This window comes from Heliangelus exortis, chromosome 5, assembly GCF_036169615.1.
Source record: "Heliangelus exortis chromosome 5, bHelExo1.hap1, whole genome shotgun sequence".
Classification (NCBI taxonomy): domain Eukaryota; kingdom Metazoa; phylum Chordata; class Aves; order Apodiformes; family Trochilidae; genus Heliangelus; species Heliangelus exortis.
Window position 1 is genome coordinate 23,291,009 of NC_092426.1, and position 19,563 is coordinate 23,310,571.

The 19,563-nt window shown below is 38.8% G+C and overlaps 1 protein-coding gene across 2 annotated transcripts in view; it reads right to left on the reverse strand.

Annotated features, from left to right (window-relative positions):
- Positions 1-1,176: 1,176 nt before the first annotated feature.
- Positions 1,177-19,563, reverse strand: part of LIN52 (lin-52 DREAM MuvB core complex component) — a 44,822-nt gene continuing 26,435 nt past the window's right edge. The window contains exon 6 of one of the 2 annotated variants that reach the window (XM_071746085.1): positions 1,177-3,750. In XM_071746085.1, coding sequence (XP_071602186.1) covers positions 3,695-3,750 — 56 coding nt within the window. In that variant the 3' untranslated portion in view covers positions 1,177-3,694. Of the gene's footprint in view, positions 3,751-18,046; positions 18,149-19,563 lie in introns of those variants that run through there. The other variant, XM_071746083.1, reaches the window with a different exon arrangement.

Genomic DNA, 19,563 nt, shown 5'->3' on the forward strand with positions numbered 1-19,563 from the left:
TACTTTGTCCCACCAGAGATCTGGTCAATAAATAAGGTGCAAGGTCATCCTTATTACCCATTTTTTCTACTAGCAATTAAGTAAGGGCCTTCAAGCTCACCCCTCTTCCTCTCTTCTGTTCCTTACTGGGGTGTCTATAACAGAGAGAGGCAGGGAGCATTCTGGCTTCACTGGTCACTGATCTGTATTATAGGAGTCAGCAGGCAAGCCAGAGGTCAGCCACACAAACCTAACAAGAAAACGCCTGTTCTGTACACGCATCAGCTGCCTGGAGTCGGTCACCTTGCTCAAAGGGACATGATGGAAAAGGTCAAGTCTAAAAATCAGCAGTTTCAGTGGATGAAGTCAAAATGTGAAGAGATCCTGCCACGCAGAAAATCTAGCTCGTTCGAAATAAAAAAGGGATCATCGCACATATTCTATGCAGAATGTGAGTTTCTATCTTTAGAAAATGGATGTCCATAGTTTTCTGGCCACTTCAGCCTTTAAATATTTTCATGAGGATTTCAAATGATTGGCCAGAACTGATTTCAGGATTTTGCATTTTACTTCCTCCCAAAAGAAACTCAAATCACCAATGCAAAGATTGGCTTGCAAAGATAGCAAGTCTCTCTAGCATAGCTTTGATTCCAAGAATCACAGTATAGCATGAAAACAAAGGATCTAGTCTTTTTCTTTTCCTTTCCTCTTTCCTTGTTTTCCTTTTTGTCTATTTCTTTTCCCCTGTCTGTTAAAAATAACAAGGTTAATCTCTTGACGGGGCAATGTGTATTTGGCACCACACACTACAGTATCTTTGGAAGTAACTGGCACACTGGCAGCTGTATATGCAGGGACAAGCATGCAGGAACCATGGGTCCTGGTAGTTCTGTGGTGAAATATTTTTACTGTGGTGATTACATGTTTACAACATTTGCATTTGTTGTTCTGATCACTTTGATTCAGTTCAGAGTCTAATGGTCCATGGCAAGTTTCTGTCCAACAGTGATTTTGCTGGGTTGAATAGAGACAGGATCTTCTGGGAAATTTTCTTTCAATTAATGATCATCTTCTATAGATTGATTATTTAATCGCCTTTAAAAAACTGTCAGTACTGACTGGTATATGGAAATGGGGTACAACATTAACGAGTGAAGGGAAAAAAAGGGTTTGAAAGGGTATGAAAACACTTAAGAGTGCCATTTCAATATTGCCACATACTTATTTACTGATAGGAAAGGAGAATCCAGAGGCTAAACCCTGATGTGGTGATATGCTGAACTGTGAAGAAAAGCCTGAGGAAGAGTATTGCCTAGGTGGCTAAGCAAAAGCTCTTGCACCTCAGAGGACTATTTTAGAAACCCATGTGAATCTCTGAGCTTTGCATTTGTTTATTATTAAACCACAAAGCAATAACAGACAGATTACAATTCTCAGGCTAACACACAAAAATACATATAAATATTATCAATAAAAAGAATTCATCACTGACTCATCTCAACAGATGACAAGTACACAGCCAATAAATATCACAATTCTAAAGCAAATGCTACTGGCTGCTCTATAAGAAGGTAAGTACTGCACATTGTAAAATGTGCTTTTTATTTGGATTTGTGTGCATGTGTGTTTTGTTGCTGTTTCTGTTTTTAAAAAACACATGTAATGTTATTAAAAACTACCTAAAGTTTGAAATTTCTTAATGAATGTACCAGCAAAGACACATACCTTCATGCTAGGCAGGCTTTCACATCTTCTATATCCCTCCTCCTTCAGATCTCAGTAAGCCTCCATAAAATTCACTCATGTTAGTGATACAAAGTATTGCATTGTCATTTATGTGTATATATATTATGTACATAGTATACAAACTTTAAATTGCATTCAAAATGTGTAATTTAATACTCAAAGCTGCACCAACATTGGTTTGCACCAGAAGGTTTATCTGTCTCTAAGTTATCATTTTTTGCTTCTCTTCCCATTCATCTACCTGAACTCCTGTGTTTTCAAGGGATAGAGTTCCTGTTAAACTCAGCCTTACATAAACTGTGAAGCACAGAAATAAATTGTTAAGCTTAAAATCAGGCATCTGACATTCCTAAATTCAGTATTTGTCTTTAAGGGATGTGGGTTTTAACATCTTAAACTTAGATACAGCAGCTGTCCAAAATGAGCCAAGTTCTGAGCTGTAGCAATCAAGACCACACAATGCAAACCAAAAGGTCACCAGCATTTTAGTAAAAATTCAGAAAACTCTATTTGATTTCAAAAATCTCTTCCATTTCATTGCGCATGCACCTGAAAAGAGTCCCTCTCTTGGAGGGCAGAAAGACAGAAAAATAATTTCTTCTCTCACATGTGACTACAACCTGGGAAATGACAGATTTTGAAAAGCTTGCATGTTAAAAGTAACAGTTCATTTAGAACTGGTGAAAAATTCTTCATCCAATGTTTCAATATTATGTTGTAATCTAGAAATGTACTTGCTATGCTTAAATGTTGTTTTCTAGGAAAAAGAGGACGAAACAAAAAACTACCTCCCTAAAATAAAATAAGAAGACTGAACATGCTCCTTACCTCTTCTCAGGGGTGAAAATGCAGAAGTGCATTAACAGAAGGTAAAGAAATTAAACTGTAAGATGAACGAAGCCCCAACCTGTGTGCTGGTAGAGGCCAGGTCACAGAAAATTCTGCCTTAAAAATTGTGAGTTTGTAGGGGAAGAAAATTTTGAGTTTGCTGCTTTGTAATTAATTAAAAACATAACAAAATGTTATTTTCAGGAGTGTTAAGATTCTGTATAAGCTGACTATGCTTGTTATGTGGCTAGCAATCCTGTTGCCCCTTCTTGGAGAGCTAACTGAAAATATTACAACCTTTCAACTCTGTGCCCTTCTTCAGTTCTTAGCTCTGCAAGACGCAGAGAATTGCAGTGGTCTGACAAAGGTGTTTATTTGTGTACTGCACCATGTTTCTGTAGGGAAACTGTTTCCTTCATGATATAGTAACAGTTCTTCCTCCCTTATGGTCTGTCAGTCTTGATTTCACTAGAGAACTATTTAGTGCTGAGAATGTCCTGGTACACCAAAGGTCTGGAGATCCTCATTGGAATACCTGACATGTTTCTCTGAAAGCAGGAAGTAGAATCTAACACTCAGAGTGCACTCAGCTTCTACACTAAAAGCACACGTCCCCATTGAACGGTCAGCCCTACTGGTCAGCTACTGACCAGCTACTGGTCAGCCCACACACCAAACTCTGATCAAGTCCTTCAGCACATAGGAAATTAACGCATCTATGGAAAAAGACACACAAAAGGCCAATGTCTGATGATGCACCTTGGCTGGTGTCAGATCTGCGGGGTATTTCAAAGAGGTGCTGCCACTGAGAGCAGTTGAATAAGAACACTATGGCTGTTCATTCTGAATAGCTGATTAATTCAGATAACTTTGCCACAGCATGGCGGGGCTGAGTCCTCTTGGATATCTTATGGTGACGCGAGGTCCAGATTCCAATGCAATTAAATGCAGTCCTTGTGATCTGTGTAGCAATAAGCTTCCCCTATAAAAAGATGAGCCATGGAAGCAAAAAGAGATGTTTGCTTCTAGAGGTATACAGCAAGAGTCTTGTACTTCTTAGAAGTTCTGGGGTTCGTATGGATCCGCAGCATGTTAACTGATTGAGTCGTGAGTATTTTTGTCCAAATTCCAGATGAGGCAGCTACTTTTTGGGTTTCTCTAGGATGTTCAGGAATTTCCCTCGAGTCATTTCTCTAGCTGAAATTACAAAGGAGGAAAAAGATCAGCATTTCTTAAGAAGCCAAGAAACCTAAACCATTGTTTAATTTATAGATTTTAATCATAGAATAAGAAATTAATTTAGATTTGTCTTCACACCTATCGTAAGTAAGCATTACTTTATTTTTAAGTGGAAAATAAATAAAATTGCATTCCAGCTTCAATTTCTGACATCTTAGAAATGCAGGCAGGGACTGGAATCTCCTACACTCAGCAATAATTCCCACAGGCTGTCTCATTATATACAATTTATGCTTTCTATTCCTACTGTGTTACGCTCTCACAACATCTCCTTTTCTCTGTGCTATCTATCTCTGAATGGTGTAATCCAGATCTCCATCACTCTATCTCTAAGCAATTGTTCCTGGATGTTATAATCCGTCAGAGATTATGGAGCTCTCTCCATTTCAAGATTATTGGTCCCTGGATGCTATGATCTTCAACAGAAATTAGACAGCATTTTCTCTCTCTCAGTAGTGTCAGTCCCTGGATGCTGTAATATAATGGGGTTTATATTCCTTCAATGCAGTTCATCTATGGATGGTGTAATAAACTAAAGTTTATAGAGCTTTGGTCTTCTCTCTCTCTCTGCATTGTCAGTCCTTCGATGTTTAATACAGCAAGGCAAGGTTTATACGTCTCTCTCTCACTCTTGGCACCATCAATCTCTGGTGGCTGTATTACAGCAGGGTTTACACAGCCACTTTTCTGCACAAGACATCTCTGACTTGTGAGCACATAAGCTCACAACCCTGCTGAGCAGCTCTAATACTACCTTTGTCTTGGAATAACAATACAATACATCAAAGACAACTGAGTCCTGGAGAAAGATAATATTCCCACTGGTGCTTCCCTCCGTTTCTTATAAATAAAGGTCTAAGCTTTGTGATGGACTGACAGGCACCAAAACATGGAGGTTTTTATTCACAGAATTGATGAAAGCATGCACGTTTCTCACACCTAGCCTAGAGAGACTCTGGAAGGAGATGGGAATTCATTTTCTGTTTTATTCATTCAATTCCTGACCTCTCTACTAAGAGGAACACAGAAATTACAACTAGCATAAACACTAGAGGTGGGTTTGTTGTTGATGTTGGGTTTTCTTTTGACTTTACTGATTATCTGTTAGAACTACAATGTAATAAAAATGTTCATCTTAAAACACTCAGTATACACACTCAGGCAAAGATACCTTGTTACTCTTTACCTAAAGGTTAGAACTTGTGCCTGGAAGCCTTTCCTTTAAATTATTACATTCTAATTTGTCTACTCAAAATTGTACCACAAGGTACTGTCATCAACAAGATCCCTGTAAAACAATTAGCAGTATTATGAACTGTCTGGAACATATTGATATTCACAGGCTGCAAAGACCACTGCCATGAGTAGAACATGCTTCAAACTGGCTGCAGATTCGAGCAGATCACACAGCATTATTCACTTAGTTCATGCCTCCAGCTGTGAATTATATCATCTGGGATCCATTCCCAGTACTGCTTTTGATTCACAGCATGAGCTACCATGAAAGTACTCATTTGTACCTCTACTTCCCCATCCACAAGATAGCTTGTATTTTTAAGTGCTGCTGACATCACACACAAATAGAAGGTGCTGCAGAAGGGCATAGCAGGTTGATATTTTGCCAGAAGTAAGCTGTTATGCACAAAGAACATGATTAAATAAAAATGCAAGTTTTAAAAAATTTCAGCTAGGAATAGATTTTCAGCACCAGTTCTTTGACATCTCCCCACCTTGCACCTTCAGCGGAGAAAACACAAAGCCAAACTGTCACTGACAAAGCGAAAAGTTTTCCAGAGTGCAGGTCCCATATAGGAGAGAGACGAACGCATGATAATTCTGTTCCCCCAACGGGGGCTGCACCCTATAAATCACACAAAGAGCACAGACTCCTTCTGTGAGCTGAGTGAAATTACTGCGGGTTGGGGGTTGCTCCAGAGCACGTGCCCTCCTGTTCACTTGTCATCGGAGATGTTAACATTTCTGATTAATTCACAGACCTCTCATTTTATTCTTCATTCCTTTATCCTTGCTATCCTGTTCTGCTGCAGCTTAAAGATTCTTACCGACCTGCTACAATAATCACCGCCCGCTTCCCCCCCCCAACCTGGTGAAATTGTTTAGTGATGCCAACCGCGCTTTTAATTTGCAAGACATCAGACACAGAGGTAATTTATACCAACATCTGTTCATTTCTGACTTCTGAAACAAACTCGCACATGCTGCTACAAAATCCCATTAGGAGCAGAAGACAGCCTTCTGCTATTCTGTATTCCTCTTCCTCTCACATACTCAGGCTTGCACTGGGGCTTTATTTTTAAAGATACGATGCCAAACTGAAGAAAAAAGGACCCTATATCTTTGCATACGCATGAAAATTTCGAGGAAATAACATCCTCATATCACAAAAAAAAAAAAAAAAAACCAACAAAACCCAAAACAAAACAACAAAAAAAAAACCCACAGCAAAATTAAGGGCAAATTTCCACAAACATTAACAACCCTGTTTTCCCTGCTTCAGCTGCTTCTCTTATCTGCCCAAGAACCACAGTTCAATGTATTCATGGTAAACACAGGCCAAATACATATTACATGGTATTGCCTTCAAACATCTTGGCTACTCCTTCCCCTTTGTTCCTCTCTTTAATTTGCACGGGAGTATGATCTGAGCCTGGATTTTACACTGAAAAGCCTCTAATATTAAACTGACTGCTTTGCTCAGTATTGCTTCTGATAAATGAATTCTTAATAATGGAAATATAATTTCCATTGGGGTCTTTTGGAGCTTGCTGGAGTAAGGGAAGAGCTTTGTGAGTGAAAAAGCCATCACCCACATTCTCAATATGATTGCAGTCTAAGAGAGTTGGTAAAACCTGCCTTAAGCAATTACCCAAGGGACCAGCAGAAGCCGGCTTCATAGTAGACAGAGGTGTTTCTTTTAATTAAAAGGTTAGACAAAACTGTAGTAAAAACCTTATTTCTTTAAAATGGTTGCTTAAACCATGATCTTCAAGTGAAGAGAGGGCTTGAATGCAAGCTTCATTGTATCAGCAGACACTACAGAGGCTGTGCAGTATGAAACAGAAATATGAATCTCTGTGTCAAGTCACAATTTACAACCTTGCCTATGCTGTGTGTCTACAACAGAAAAATCAACAATGGATATGATTGCAATAGCTTGGATACAAATTAATCTCACCTACTAGGGAGGAGGAAGAGGATACTGAAAACCATAGAAAAACATTCTGGAGATGTTACCAGCTCTGGTCACAATTGAAGTTGAGTGCTTGAATATACTCTTTCAGAGAAATGTACTGAAAAATAGTATTGGGCTACTACAACTAACAGAGAATGTAGAACAATACTAATTAAGTTTGCTGCCTATAAGATCTGCCAAGCAGATCCCAAGACCAGGTATTGGGTAGGAAAGGCTGAGGCTCAAAGGAGGAGGAGAGATTTCTACTTGATAGGGGAACAGAATAAGGTTTAATATAATCTCCTCTTTAGAACTTCAATCCCTCAATCCCACATTTAGCCTTGTTGCCTGGGGCTCCTTTTCTACTACAATTGTCCCCAGGATGCCTCTCTGCAGTAAATTTTGTGGTTGATGGTTGGAAAGATTCAGTAGTACAGATTGATTTCCTACAAGTGCGGAGATGAGGGATTACCAAAAGCAGTCCTGGTTAACAAGATTGGGTGCAGAATCTCCTGCTAGAGCAGCCCACTCTGCCAGTGCTTTGCATCCTTTCACTATGACATATGGGTTTCATTACACAAAGATTTTCCTGATTTTAACTTGGAGGCGATTACATTGGAAACTAAGAGCTATCTTTACATCTGTAGCAATTTAAAGGTTAAGTAACTTTTAATCAAATGACAAAAACTCATAATGTTTTTTTCCTCAACTGAAAATGAAAACTGCTGTTCCGGATATTCCTTCCAGTGACAATTTAATTAGAAAAAAAAAAAAACACTGCACTGGAGATTGGGGTCCAGCCTGATTGCTCCCCATAAAAAGCCTTCTCACACATATGACAGCTCAGGACATACTGTGTCATAAGGTCTGGATAGCCAGGAAATTATGGAAGGATTTACTGCTATAAAATCAGTAACGAAAACAGTGATTTACACTTACATAAGCAACTCCTATCCAAGAGAATCCCTAAGCAACACATATCTACACACTTCTTTAATGTAATATACACTTAAATGCAAAAAAGCAACACAGTTGGGTGATAAAGTCTATGTAAAAGATATATGTGACAAACTGTATTTATCATACATCTATCAGGGTCATTACATCTTCTGCTGCTTACTATTTCTGGGCTTATCTGAAAATCTCAAAACAAAGCCTGTGAGCATCTTCAGATCAGATATTTTAAAATGAAGCCACCCACTAGAGAAGGACTTCCTGCCTCTCCCCCAGATGTACAACTTACAGGACAAATTTGGCTGTGCTCTTTCTCTGACAAGAAAATGTAGCAGTGGTAAAATTTAAAGGTCTTGCTATTTAAAAGAACTGGAAATACAATCAGTGCCCTGTGAACAGAACATGGTTTTAGTCCTTAAATGGCCTTGTACCATGCTTAGAACACCAGAATATTATTACCCAGCCAACATAATTTGAACTTCTATCAGTGAGATCTGTACAGACCACTTTATCTTGATACCAGACCCCCAGAATCCTACCAACACTTGGACACCTGCTCACACTAACTCCCTCCTCTTCCTTCATAAAAAAGAGCCCTAATCACCCTGCTAACTGCATACTTCCTTGGTGTTGTCAATGCTACTTGATGACTGTGGGCCTCTGACAAATACTTATTTGAATGCTACACAATGTAGTGAATGCTACACCATGCCCAGCTTCATAAAGATGTGGAACCACCATCTCAGAGAGCAGTGGTTAGCAAAAGCAGTGCCAGCCACCTTTACTGAAGGTAGAACTAGCACATACAGTCACACACACTCGTGCTTCAGGAAATGGTACATTTACACTGAAGAGCAGCATAATCATCCAGTGCTCCTGAAACACATTTTTCAGGTAAGATGACAGAATCAGCATAAACCTGCAGGTGGAATAAGCTTGCATGATTGTGGCATCTTTCAATAATCAATACCAAAGCACCTGCAAAGTTTATCAAGCTTCACAATATTCTTGAGACATACAGTGATTTAATTTCCATCTTATGGATGCGGTCACAGGCTCAGTAAGGAGTGATGTACAGACGTATACTGAAGGAGTCAGCAACTGTGTAAGAATTCAGGCTCTGAAAGATGAGCTCTGCCAAGTCTTGCTGCAGCATTTTAAAATACTACCACGACCTCTGGTACAAAACATCACTGTCCTTTCCCTGGTGACTGAGACAGCAGCCCTTGCCCTCACTTTAGCTGTAGTTCATAGTCTGGCATGACTTGTTTTGGAAATACCAAAGAAGGTGGGGTCTTGCACAAAGCCAGGATGTGATCCAGAGCAGGTGAGGTACACAAACTGTCCATGTGCTACAAAAATGGTCATCTCTGACAGAGAAGTGGTAAATAGCTGAGACTGAAAAAGTTTTAAACCACTAAAACATCTTAGAGCCTTAAGAATTGGAATCAAACACCTAGTGCTTTCCTGAAACTGAAAATCCTCATGTGACCCCTTTCCACCTTGTTTTTCTCCATCCAGTTTTATCATGTACCTGAAAGAGATCTCAGAGATCACTCAGGATTATCCAGCATAGTGACAACAGATAACAGTTTAAGTTATCATTTAAAAATGTTATTTTTGATATCAATAAATACTAAAACTATATCTGCTGTAAAATAAATTAGATTCTTTCTCTACAGAATAATTTACCTTGTTCTCCTTAATCAGATTTCCCTACCTTTCAAGGCAGCACCATCCTGTTTGCACTCAGTTGTAAGCAGTGATTTCCACAGAGCTTTGAATGCAAGAACTACAAACACACATATGGCAAAGCCAGTCAGTGAAAACACTTGAAGCAAGGGGCAATGACACCCCTGGCAATGCCCAGGGTGCTACTGAAGTTAGGTGCCAGGTAACAGCTATTGGTATGTACAGATACTTTGTCCTGATTGACCCCCATGCTAAAGGAAACTCTTACAGTACCTCCCACTTCCAAAAGCTGCCTGTGGCCCACATCCTGTGGGGCCAAAGACCTGATCCCTTTGACCCCCAAAGCAGGGAAAGAGTTACATCTTCTCTCTGTGAAGCCAATAAAAACCTCTCTTGATTATAATTTAGATAAGAGCAACTGGATTGAATAATAATGTCTGAAACTCCCCTGGCTGTTTCACCTTGAGACGTCCATCACTGGGTTAAACATGATGCTAATTGCATTTGGATTGATTAATTTCTCTCACTCCTGTCTATTCGAATAATGCTTAACAAAATAATCACAGCACCCAGAGCCAAATCTTCTCCGTCAAAGGAATGAAGCCATCAGAACCAGCAGAGATGAAAGAAATGAAGATGACCCGTAATTACTGCTACGGTGATATCATTACCATATTATAGAAAATGAGTGTACGTGGGGGGAGCGGGGGCTGCGATTATTATTTATTTTTTAATAGAACCTCACATCCCAGGAATACAGATCTGACACAGTGGAGCATACAGAAATAGAGAACTAAAAAATTATTGTGCAATAAATTGCAAAATACAGTGAACACTGGGACTCCAGGCATTGAGTGTTTTGTACTGTGAGCTGCTTTTTATTCACTTCACTATTTTTTCATTGAAATAATACCTGGTATATGACTAGCATAGAGATTTAAGATACCAACCCTCCCAAAAAGATCCTCAAGTATCTGCAACAGAACTCACCCATAACCTTGATGCTAAAGCCATTCTCCCATTTAGTATCATTACAATTCATCTTACTTTGAACACTGGCATTCAGATTTGTAAACCTTCTTGATGCTCAAAGAAAAGCTACCATGCAAGAAATGTTTTATTCCTAAATGCTAATTTCTGTCTGAATGCAGTTATAAATTCCATCACAAGCCGCAGCGGATCACTTTCAACCATTCATTATGCTGGTTCTGTAAAGATATAAAACGTATCAAGTCTGGAAGAATTTAAGCCAGGATTTGAAAACAAAACAAAACAAACAAACAAAAAAAAAAAAAAAAAAAAAAACACCAAAAAACAAAAAACAAACCACCACACCAAAACCACAACCTTAACATCCAAATGGAAGGCCTTCTGCTCTCTTTATTATCCAAAATACACTCCCAAAGCCCCTCTCATTTGAGAAACAAATAGCTTGGCAGTTGTATAAGATCTTCAGACACCTGTGCACTGCAATTCTAATTGTGGTTTATACAGTTCACTTCTCTCAATGCTGCTTATGCCTGCCCCCTAGTCTCAGACCGAAGGAAAAAAAAAAAAAAATCACAACTAGCAGCCTAAAATATTTATTCTGGAAAAAAGCCAAGGTCAAATACACAATAAAATTTCACACGCCAAAGATGTCAAGACCTATGACCAGGCACTGACTCATGAAGCTAATTAAACACAGAAAAATTATGTTCAAGTATTTTGCAAGGCTTACAGAAAAGAATTCAAACTATGCTTCTAATATAAAAGATAGTATGAAAAGCAATTTTATATCAAAATTGAGGATATTTTCAAGTATACCTGAAAGGAACTTCACTAGTGTAAGTTATCACTAGAACCGCTACATCTTGGAAGATGAAATATTAATGATTTAGGTTTTCTCACCATACTGTATCAGAGAGGAATCTTCTTCATTGAGCAACATTAGACTCAAATTGTTCGCACAAGAGCTCTTGAGCATAAGCCCATGAAGAAGCCAGGTGGAGAGATCTGCACTGAATACACACACGCAGCTGGGTGTGAAAGGTTTCTGGCTGTGAACAGATCTCTGTCAGAGGCACAGGGGCAGAAGCACTGCCCAAGCTCCCACCAAACAGTGCACGCCACATTGTGTTGGCCCTGCCGAGGCTGGGGAGCCAGTATCTACTGGTTGGGAGCAAAGCAGCTGAGACATTAAAGTAACAAGTTTTTCAAGTCTCATCAGTGGTCTGGGCACAGAGGTCATGGCAAAAACTGAGCCCAGGAGCCAATAGAAGCAAAGGGATTAAGAGTTATTAGGAGTCGAGAGAATTACATATTTACAGTACAGTAACCAAAAAATAATCGTGTAATGATTATGTAAGTCCCTATACTCCTTTTGGCTAATAATGTTGGGATACAAGCTGTACAGTTATGCAAGCCAGGGCACATAAATCCAATCAGAAGACATCAAGGCATGTTTACAGGGAGGCTTGCAGCTCTGGTTCAAGAACAATACAGCTTCCTTGACCCCCGAAAGGCAGACACAGGCCCCTGTCAGTAGGTTAGCTAATGGCTTGAGCTGTGAAGCAGAACTGAATTTTTAAATTTAACTTCTTTCGACAATCTTCATGGGAAAAGATACCTGGATAAAAGAAGCTCATACTGTCGTATTTATTTGTCCAGAGGCATTTCTTTACTTGAAAGAGCAGATTAAAATTACTTATAAATGTTTTCTAACCCCAAAATTTTTTACTGAAACATTTTTTCCATGACGATGGTGGCAGCCTTTGACCCAACAGTGAATTATCAATATTGAAGGTCTCTACGAAAACAAGATTCATACTTTTTATGAATGAACTATATAATCTGATTTACTCATGAAGTAAATAAAGATTCCTTTTGCCACTAATACAACAATACACCCCGTGAAATTATATAAAGGACTTCAATAATTGAAAAAAATCCAAATAAAAAGTTTGTATGAGCAGATACAAGTAAATGATTGAAATTTCAGCGTTACAAGTCCAAAGTCTCAATACCTTAGTTTAACCAGAATTACAGAAAAGCAGCAAATGCAATTTGTGGGCTACAGAATAGCTTCACAATTGCTTTCATAATTTTGTTCTTTCCTCCACATGAATCAAAGGCCTTTCTTTAATGACTACCCTTAACCCTGTCCTCATCCTTCTCAGATTATTCACTGTTTGCTTTAGTTCAGCCTTTTCAGTTATACTACTGATTAGTTCCCTACACTCTGCCAGCCACAGTCCTCTTCTCCTGGCAACCCAATCTGAGGAACATCTGAATGTCCAGAAGAGGAATTCTTGTTAGGAAAGACCATTAAGATCATCAAGTCCAACCATTAAATTAACACTGCTGTGACCACCACTAAATCATATCCCTAAGCATCACATTTACAGATCTTTTTAATACCCCTCAGGAATGGTGACTCTACCACTTCCCTGGGCAGTCTGTTCCAGCACCTGACAACCCTTTCAGGAAAGAAATTTTTTCAAATATCAAATCTAAACCTCCCCTGGCACAACTGGAGGCCATTTCCTCATGCTCCATTGTTTGTTATTTGGGAAAAGAGACCAACACGCACCTTACTACAATCTTTTTTCAGGTACTTGTAGAGGGTGATAGGGCATCTCCTCAGCCTCCTCTTCTCCAGACTAAACAATCCCAGTTCCCTCAGCCATTCCTTGTGAGACTTGTGCTCCGTACCCTTCACCAGCTTTGTTGCCCTTCTCTGGATACACTTCAGCAACTCAATGTCCTTCCTGCAGCTAGGGGCCCAAAACACAAAATTCAAAACCATCTTTACCAACCCAAAGTTGGTCACAAGACATCTGAGGTAATTCAGTGATTTAGAAGTAAATTCTTTACAGCATCTAAATGATACTAGAGCCAAATTTGAATGAATAGAGAAAAAAAAATGTATATTTGAAGAGAAAGATTATGGGAAAATTGCTGTTACCAAAAGAAACTATCACTAGTTTTAAGCTCGCCTACATGGTAACAAAATTGTAACACCACTCAGAGCTGTTTCAAATAGATCTCAAATTATAAATGCAGGCTCTGCTACAATTATTACATTTTAGCTGTTCATGAGCTCAAAGGCAACTAGGCAAGGACAAGCTGTAAAAGCAGATATAAAAGATGCACCCAAAAAATAAACCCTCCCAGAACAATGAAGAACTGTGAGAACATGTTTCATGAACACTCTCACACTTCCAGTACCCATGGGTTTTGAATTAAAGACATAGTTCAAATACAAGAAATACAGAGGTATCAGTCTGCAGGTATCTCCTGAGTGTAGTAGCCAGAAGACGCTCCAGTTTCTTGAAACCCAAAAATAAAACATACTAGTCAACTGTCACTCCTAAAAACTAGGCCAAAATAAACACAAAACCTTAAGTTTTTGCTCCAGATGGCCTACTGAAAGCAGATCAGTAAGCTTTGGTACTCTTTTTGCTTCCAAAAATTTCTTCATGTTTATTTCCAGTCCATGCAAACCACTGGTCTGAGGCCGTGCCTATCATCACTTTCTTGTCTTATGAAAGCTGATTATAACACCATAGCCATCTTTAAGTAAGCAGACAAGTACTCTTCACCGATTACTGGAAACAAAGAACAGAGGTGCTGATGTAAAGCAGCATATATAAGACAGCTATAAGACAGCTCAGAAAGCAAAGCAGAAGGTTGTGATGGCCATGAGGAGTCTCCATAGATTTAGTAATTGGTAAGATTGCTCTGGGAGTTCAAGGCCATTGAAGAAACTTTGGATGCCAGGAGAAATCAGAAGACTCCATCATCCAATGACAGTGGGACTATCAGACATATTTGGAGGTAGAAAGGCACAGCAGAGTAGAACAGGTTCAAGTAAAAAGAGGATACAAGGAAAAAGTGGTAAATGAAAAAAATCTAATCTGTGAGAACAGAATGGACAAAATGTTAAGGTATACAGTACAATATCATAGGAGGAAATTCATACCGAATCAGAGAATTGGCCATGTTTGAAAGAACCTTGGCAGGTCTCCAGAAAACCTTCTGTTGAGAACAGAGAGGCTGCTAGAATTTTAAGCCAGTCAGGTTTTAAAAATATCCATGGATGGAGACTGCACAGTCTCTCTTGGCAATCCTTCCAATATTTGGCTACTCCACACTGAAATAGTTTTTGCTTGAATCCAGTCAGAATCCTTCTTGCTTCAATTTATGTTTGCTGTCTCTTGTCCTCCCACCATACAGCACTATTCAGAGCTGAACTCTATCCTCTCAGTTATCTCCTTGCAGGTACTAGCAGGCAGCTATCAGGTTACTGTGAAGTGACTTTTCCATGCTGAACAAGTCCTATTCCTTCAGCCTCCGTCCGCAGGGCAAGTGCTCCAGCTCCTGATCATCTTGGTGGCACCCTGATGAAAGCACACCAGTTTATCAACATCTTCCTCATGCTGGGGCATGGAGGACACCACTGGATGTGGAATCGTGGATGCAGTCTAATGACTGAGTAGAGGTGGACAATGATCTCCCTCTTTCTATAAGCCATGGTTCTGTCAACAGATGTACATGCAACCCTACATTCCTACTCCAAATATTGCCTACCTGCTATATTCCCACTCAACACTGTTTCCCAGTCTCCAACCCTTCCCCCAGCCACTGTTTGCTTATTGTTCCAGGAAATCTGAGCACCATAGTCAAGAGTCAATGCACTTCGTGTGCTGAGACAGCAAAGGAACTGTTCAGTCCTTCAAACTTCACATGCATACAATAGTAAACATAAGTAAGATATTATTTTTCAAATAATATGTTTTCTGTTTTCAAGTAAGCAAGGTAGAAAGCCTAAATATCTTGAAGCAACCCAGAGAACTATCTGTTGAAAACTGAATGACAGCTTGGCCAGCTACACAGAAACATCCATCACCCAGCCCTTTTCTGCTGGGATTTGTGTTGAATGACGTCTTCTGCAGGTTAACAATTGGATTTTAGCATAAGAGTCCTGTGTCATCGCTGTCATCTCCCCAGGAGAGATAGACAGGCTGAGTGATTTTTAGATTATATGCTCCGTTAAGACACAGGCTCTTGACTCCCTGTGTGCCATGCAGGCCACCTGCTCTATGGAGCTGCCACTGGAGACACACTCGAAAACGTTTAATAATAATGTTCTCTCTGGAGATACAACTCAGAGCATGCTCTGAATTTACATTCTGTATCACCGACTTAAATCTTGTATATAAAATCCTATCAATAGACAGGATCTAAGACTAGCTGCTTAAAAAACAAACCAAAAAAACCCCCAACATACAGTGTATCTTAGAAATGTTATTTCCTATTAAACAAGAACCTGCCAGATCTGTAGTTACAAAGACTGTAAGTGAACGTACGAACTGACAGTGCAGGACAGATCAGTGATCTGCCCAGTCAGGTGCCCTATATAAAAAACATAACAGAAAGAAAGGAAAAAAAAATCAAGGAATCTCATTATGAAGACATATAGAATAACTGTCTCTGAAGGAGTCCTCCTCTTGCTTAGTGCTTGTTTCATATCCTGAAGCAGCTGATATTTCCTACTTCATTTTATATTTTATTCTCCTATAACTAGAAATGTTCTCATCATCCATTTAATTGCCTGATTCCTTTTCAATAGCTGCTAAGTATTTGGTCTGAAAAATTAAACAAAATCCCAGTGTAGCAAGAAGTTTCACATCAAATTCTTTGTGTGTAAAAAGCATTTATTTCTGCTACCTTTAATGTGGCTGGCTTTCATTACTTTTTTCTTAATTCTCCCCTTCTTATTCTTTCAGGGTTGGGAATCAATAGGAATTTTCAATTTATCTTCCCAATTGTAGAGATGTAAAATAACAACTACACTACCTTTCAAAATAAGAGAGATCTACTTTTTTTCACCTTCTTGCAAAGAAAACTCTTGATTTATAAGCAGCTCTCTAGAAGTGAATGGTGTATTTCGCACAATCTCAAAATTAATCTGACCAAAAGACTGCCTGAAGTGACAGAGTACCTCAAGTTAAAAAAGAGAGAATGAGACTTGCTTCCTTTCTGGGGAAAGATGAAACCTTATGCAGAAATATGGGTTGTAAGGTGCAAACAATTATTGAAGTCAAACAGAGGAGATAGGAAACAGCACAACAATTTGCTGTGTTTTAGAGATCCACGTAATCCTGAAGACATCCAGAGGCAGAGTTATCCACTCTGCTTCACCATAGTGGGAACTGTGATTTCACCTGGCTGTTCTGGACAATCCCAGGGGTTCCGGAGGCCTGAGATGTAAATGCAAAAGAGTGCTGTCACAATCACCAGCTGCACACAAATTCCAAATACTTTGTGTAACTAAATTTTTCAGCAGGTTTGGATAGATTTGTCATGAAAATTCTGTCAAACAGCAAGTTTAGTCAAGAAATATCAAAAAACTATAAAAAATCTCAACATACAGAATATCAGAACAACTAGCATTAATATTTTCACTGGTGCAAGTATATAGAGCTATCAAGTGGAGTTGTTCTAAGTACAGATTCTTGTGCCACCACCTTCTATACAACTCAACTTATATCAATTATTTTGAAACCTACTCTTTAAAACCTAACAAAGTGACAAACCTTTGTTAAGAAAAAAAACACATCACCGCAGTTAAACTAAAACTTTGTATTTACAAATGCGTAAGATCATACTTAGTTTGATAACTTTCTCAGAGTTACCTAACCAGAAGTAACAGGAAATTACAATTACTTCACAACTTCTTCAAAAAAAAGATTCTGCTATTTGTGTACATGGCATAAAACATTTAAAGTTACTATAGCCCTTCAAGTGGCCTGCAATTTATAAAGTGAAGGTTCAGATAAGAAATTTTTCTCCTCTCTCCTCAATTTTATAACAGAAGAAAAAGCAAGGCCGTAACTAATTGTTGCCACGTTTGAACTTAAAGTATGTCTTCTGTTTCTGATAATAGTTCTAAATTCTATTATTTTGGCATCAGAAAGCATAATCTCAAATGCAACACAAGCTGTGTTACTTAGTTTTCTTTGACAGATGCAATTATTGGGCTAGAACGAAAGCATGACTCAGCAGACAGCACTACAGCCCTGCTGCAATGGTAACCTGGTTTCTATTCCCGATGCAGTCACTTCTGCTGTTTGACTTCTCTCTCTGTCCATCCCTCAGGTTGCCCCACCCATGAACTGGCATGTATCTTTCTCTGCTAAATTCCAAGATTAAAAGAAAAGAATTATTATGAAATAAGGGAAACCCATTTTAATCTCATAAATAATGTTTTGGATCCAAAGCTTAGTTATTTCAGACCAAGCAGTCCAAGTTGAGAATGCCATTTAAAGAAAAATGCAAATACCTTCTAAACAGCAATTCATTTTATTTAAGATTTGTTTGCATAAACAGCTTAGAGTGAGTCTGTTTCTGATTTGGAGAACCTGGGTAGGTGTCAAAAGGTGCTGCAGACACTGGTCTGAAACTTCAGGTGCAACTTTTTGTGGCGTTTCCTAGAACTGCTTTCTTAAGCAGTCACAAGAGCCTTGAGCACTCCTGCAGAAGATTGGTTTTATGTCATCAAAGTCCTTCAAAGGATAATCTACAAAGTTTATTCCATACATATCTGCGTTACAGCAACATGTAATGCTGAAGCAGAGGAAGTTCAAAGTTCAACAAGTTCAAAAAAGTGTCAATAAAAAGAGAACAGCCAGGATGCTAGCTCAACAAATACCTCTAAATATATACAGGTAGCAAGCAATACTGAATACATCTTGAATAATTATTTCTGATGCCTGCAAGTTCTTGTTGATCAAGCACCCACTTTGCTACATGGCGTACAAACACAAGACAAGCCCTAAGGAGCTTAGAAGAGAGACTACCATAAATAGTATGGTTTACCATAAAACAGCTAACAGAAGTACACAGTTAAACGAGACAACACTGAAAAGCATCACACCCAAAACACATCATCTTAACAGTTACCAAGATTTCTACACATGCTGTAAAGCAGGCGGGAGGAGGATTAGCTGCCTCCCTGGATGTTTACAGAGTGTGCCTCCAAAACCTGCAGGGAAACCATTTTCTTAGAAAACACAGCAATGGCTCTTAGTAATTTGCATTTTTAACAGATTGGAAGTGTCTGTTCTATTTCTGTTACTGGATGTAGTACATTAGATAAAGCACAAAAACAAAAACACTAACAAAAACGAAAATGAAACAAACAAACCCACACCAAAACAAAACAAAAAACCAAACCACCACATGCCGAGAAAGAAAAGTCGTTCAATACAACACCAAACTGTGTAGAGAAATGTAAGATTCTGACTACAGCCAAAATTATGAGCTCATCTTTGCAAGTGGAACAGGATTTGTTAAGACCAGAGTAAAAGGTTCTGCAAAAGGTGTAATAAGAACTTAGATAAGAGATGTGTGGAGAGATAGGAAAGGCTTTATTCCATAGGTGTTATACAGAAAAATTGAAGGGGATTTAAGATTACATCTTGGATTCCTGGATTTACTGGAGCGTTATACTTGGTCACAAAGCTAAAAGAGAGACAGAACAGTAGCAGTGTTCACAGTCAACAAAAAAGGGATCAAGGACAATTTATTTATAATAGGAGGAGGAGAGAGTAAAAAGCTCTGTTTTCCACATCTGCTCAGGTCCTCGGATATAAAGGAAATAAAGGGGCTGATAGAAAGCATTTTTAATCCCTCCACTTCTAGAAAGGCAGCAATGTTCATTAGCTCCCAATGTGGTCTAAATACTCTGAAATGGGTAGGTTGCTAACCTACAGTCATAATATGGAACAATATATAAACAATATAAGGCAAACAAAGCCATGCTACATAGTTCTGATGTGTGCTTTCATGCTAACTCCACATGATAGCTGTGTTTCACATATATAAATTTCATCATTTCTTTCAAATTATTTACATGCTTAGGAGTAATAAAACACTACAGTACAGTA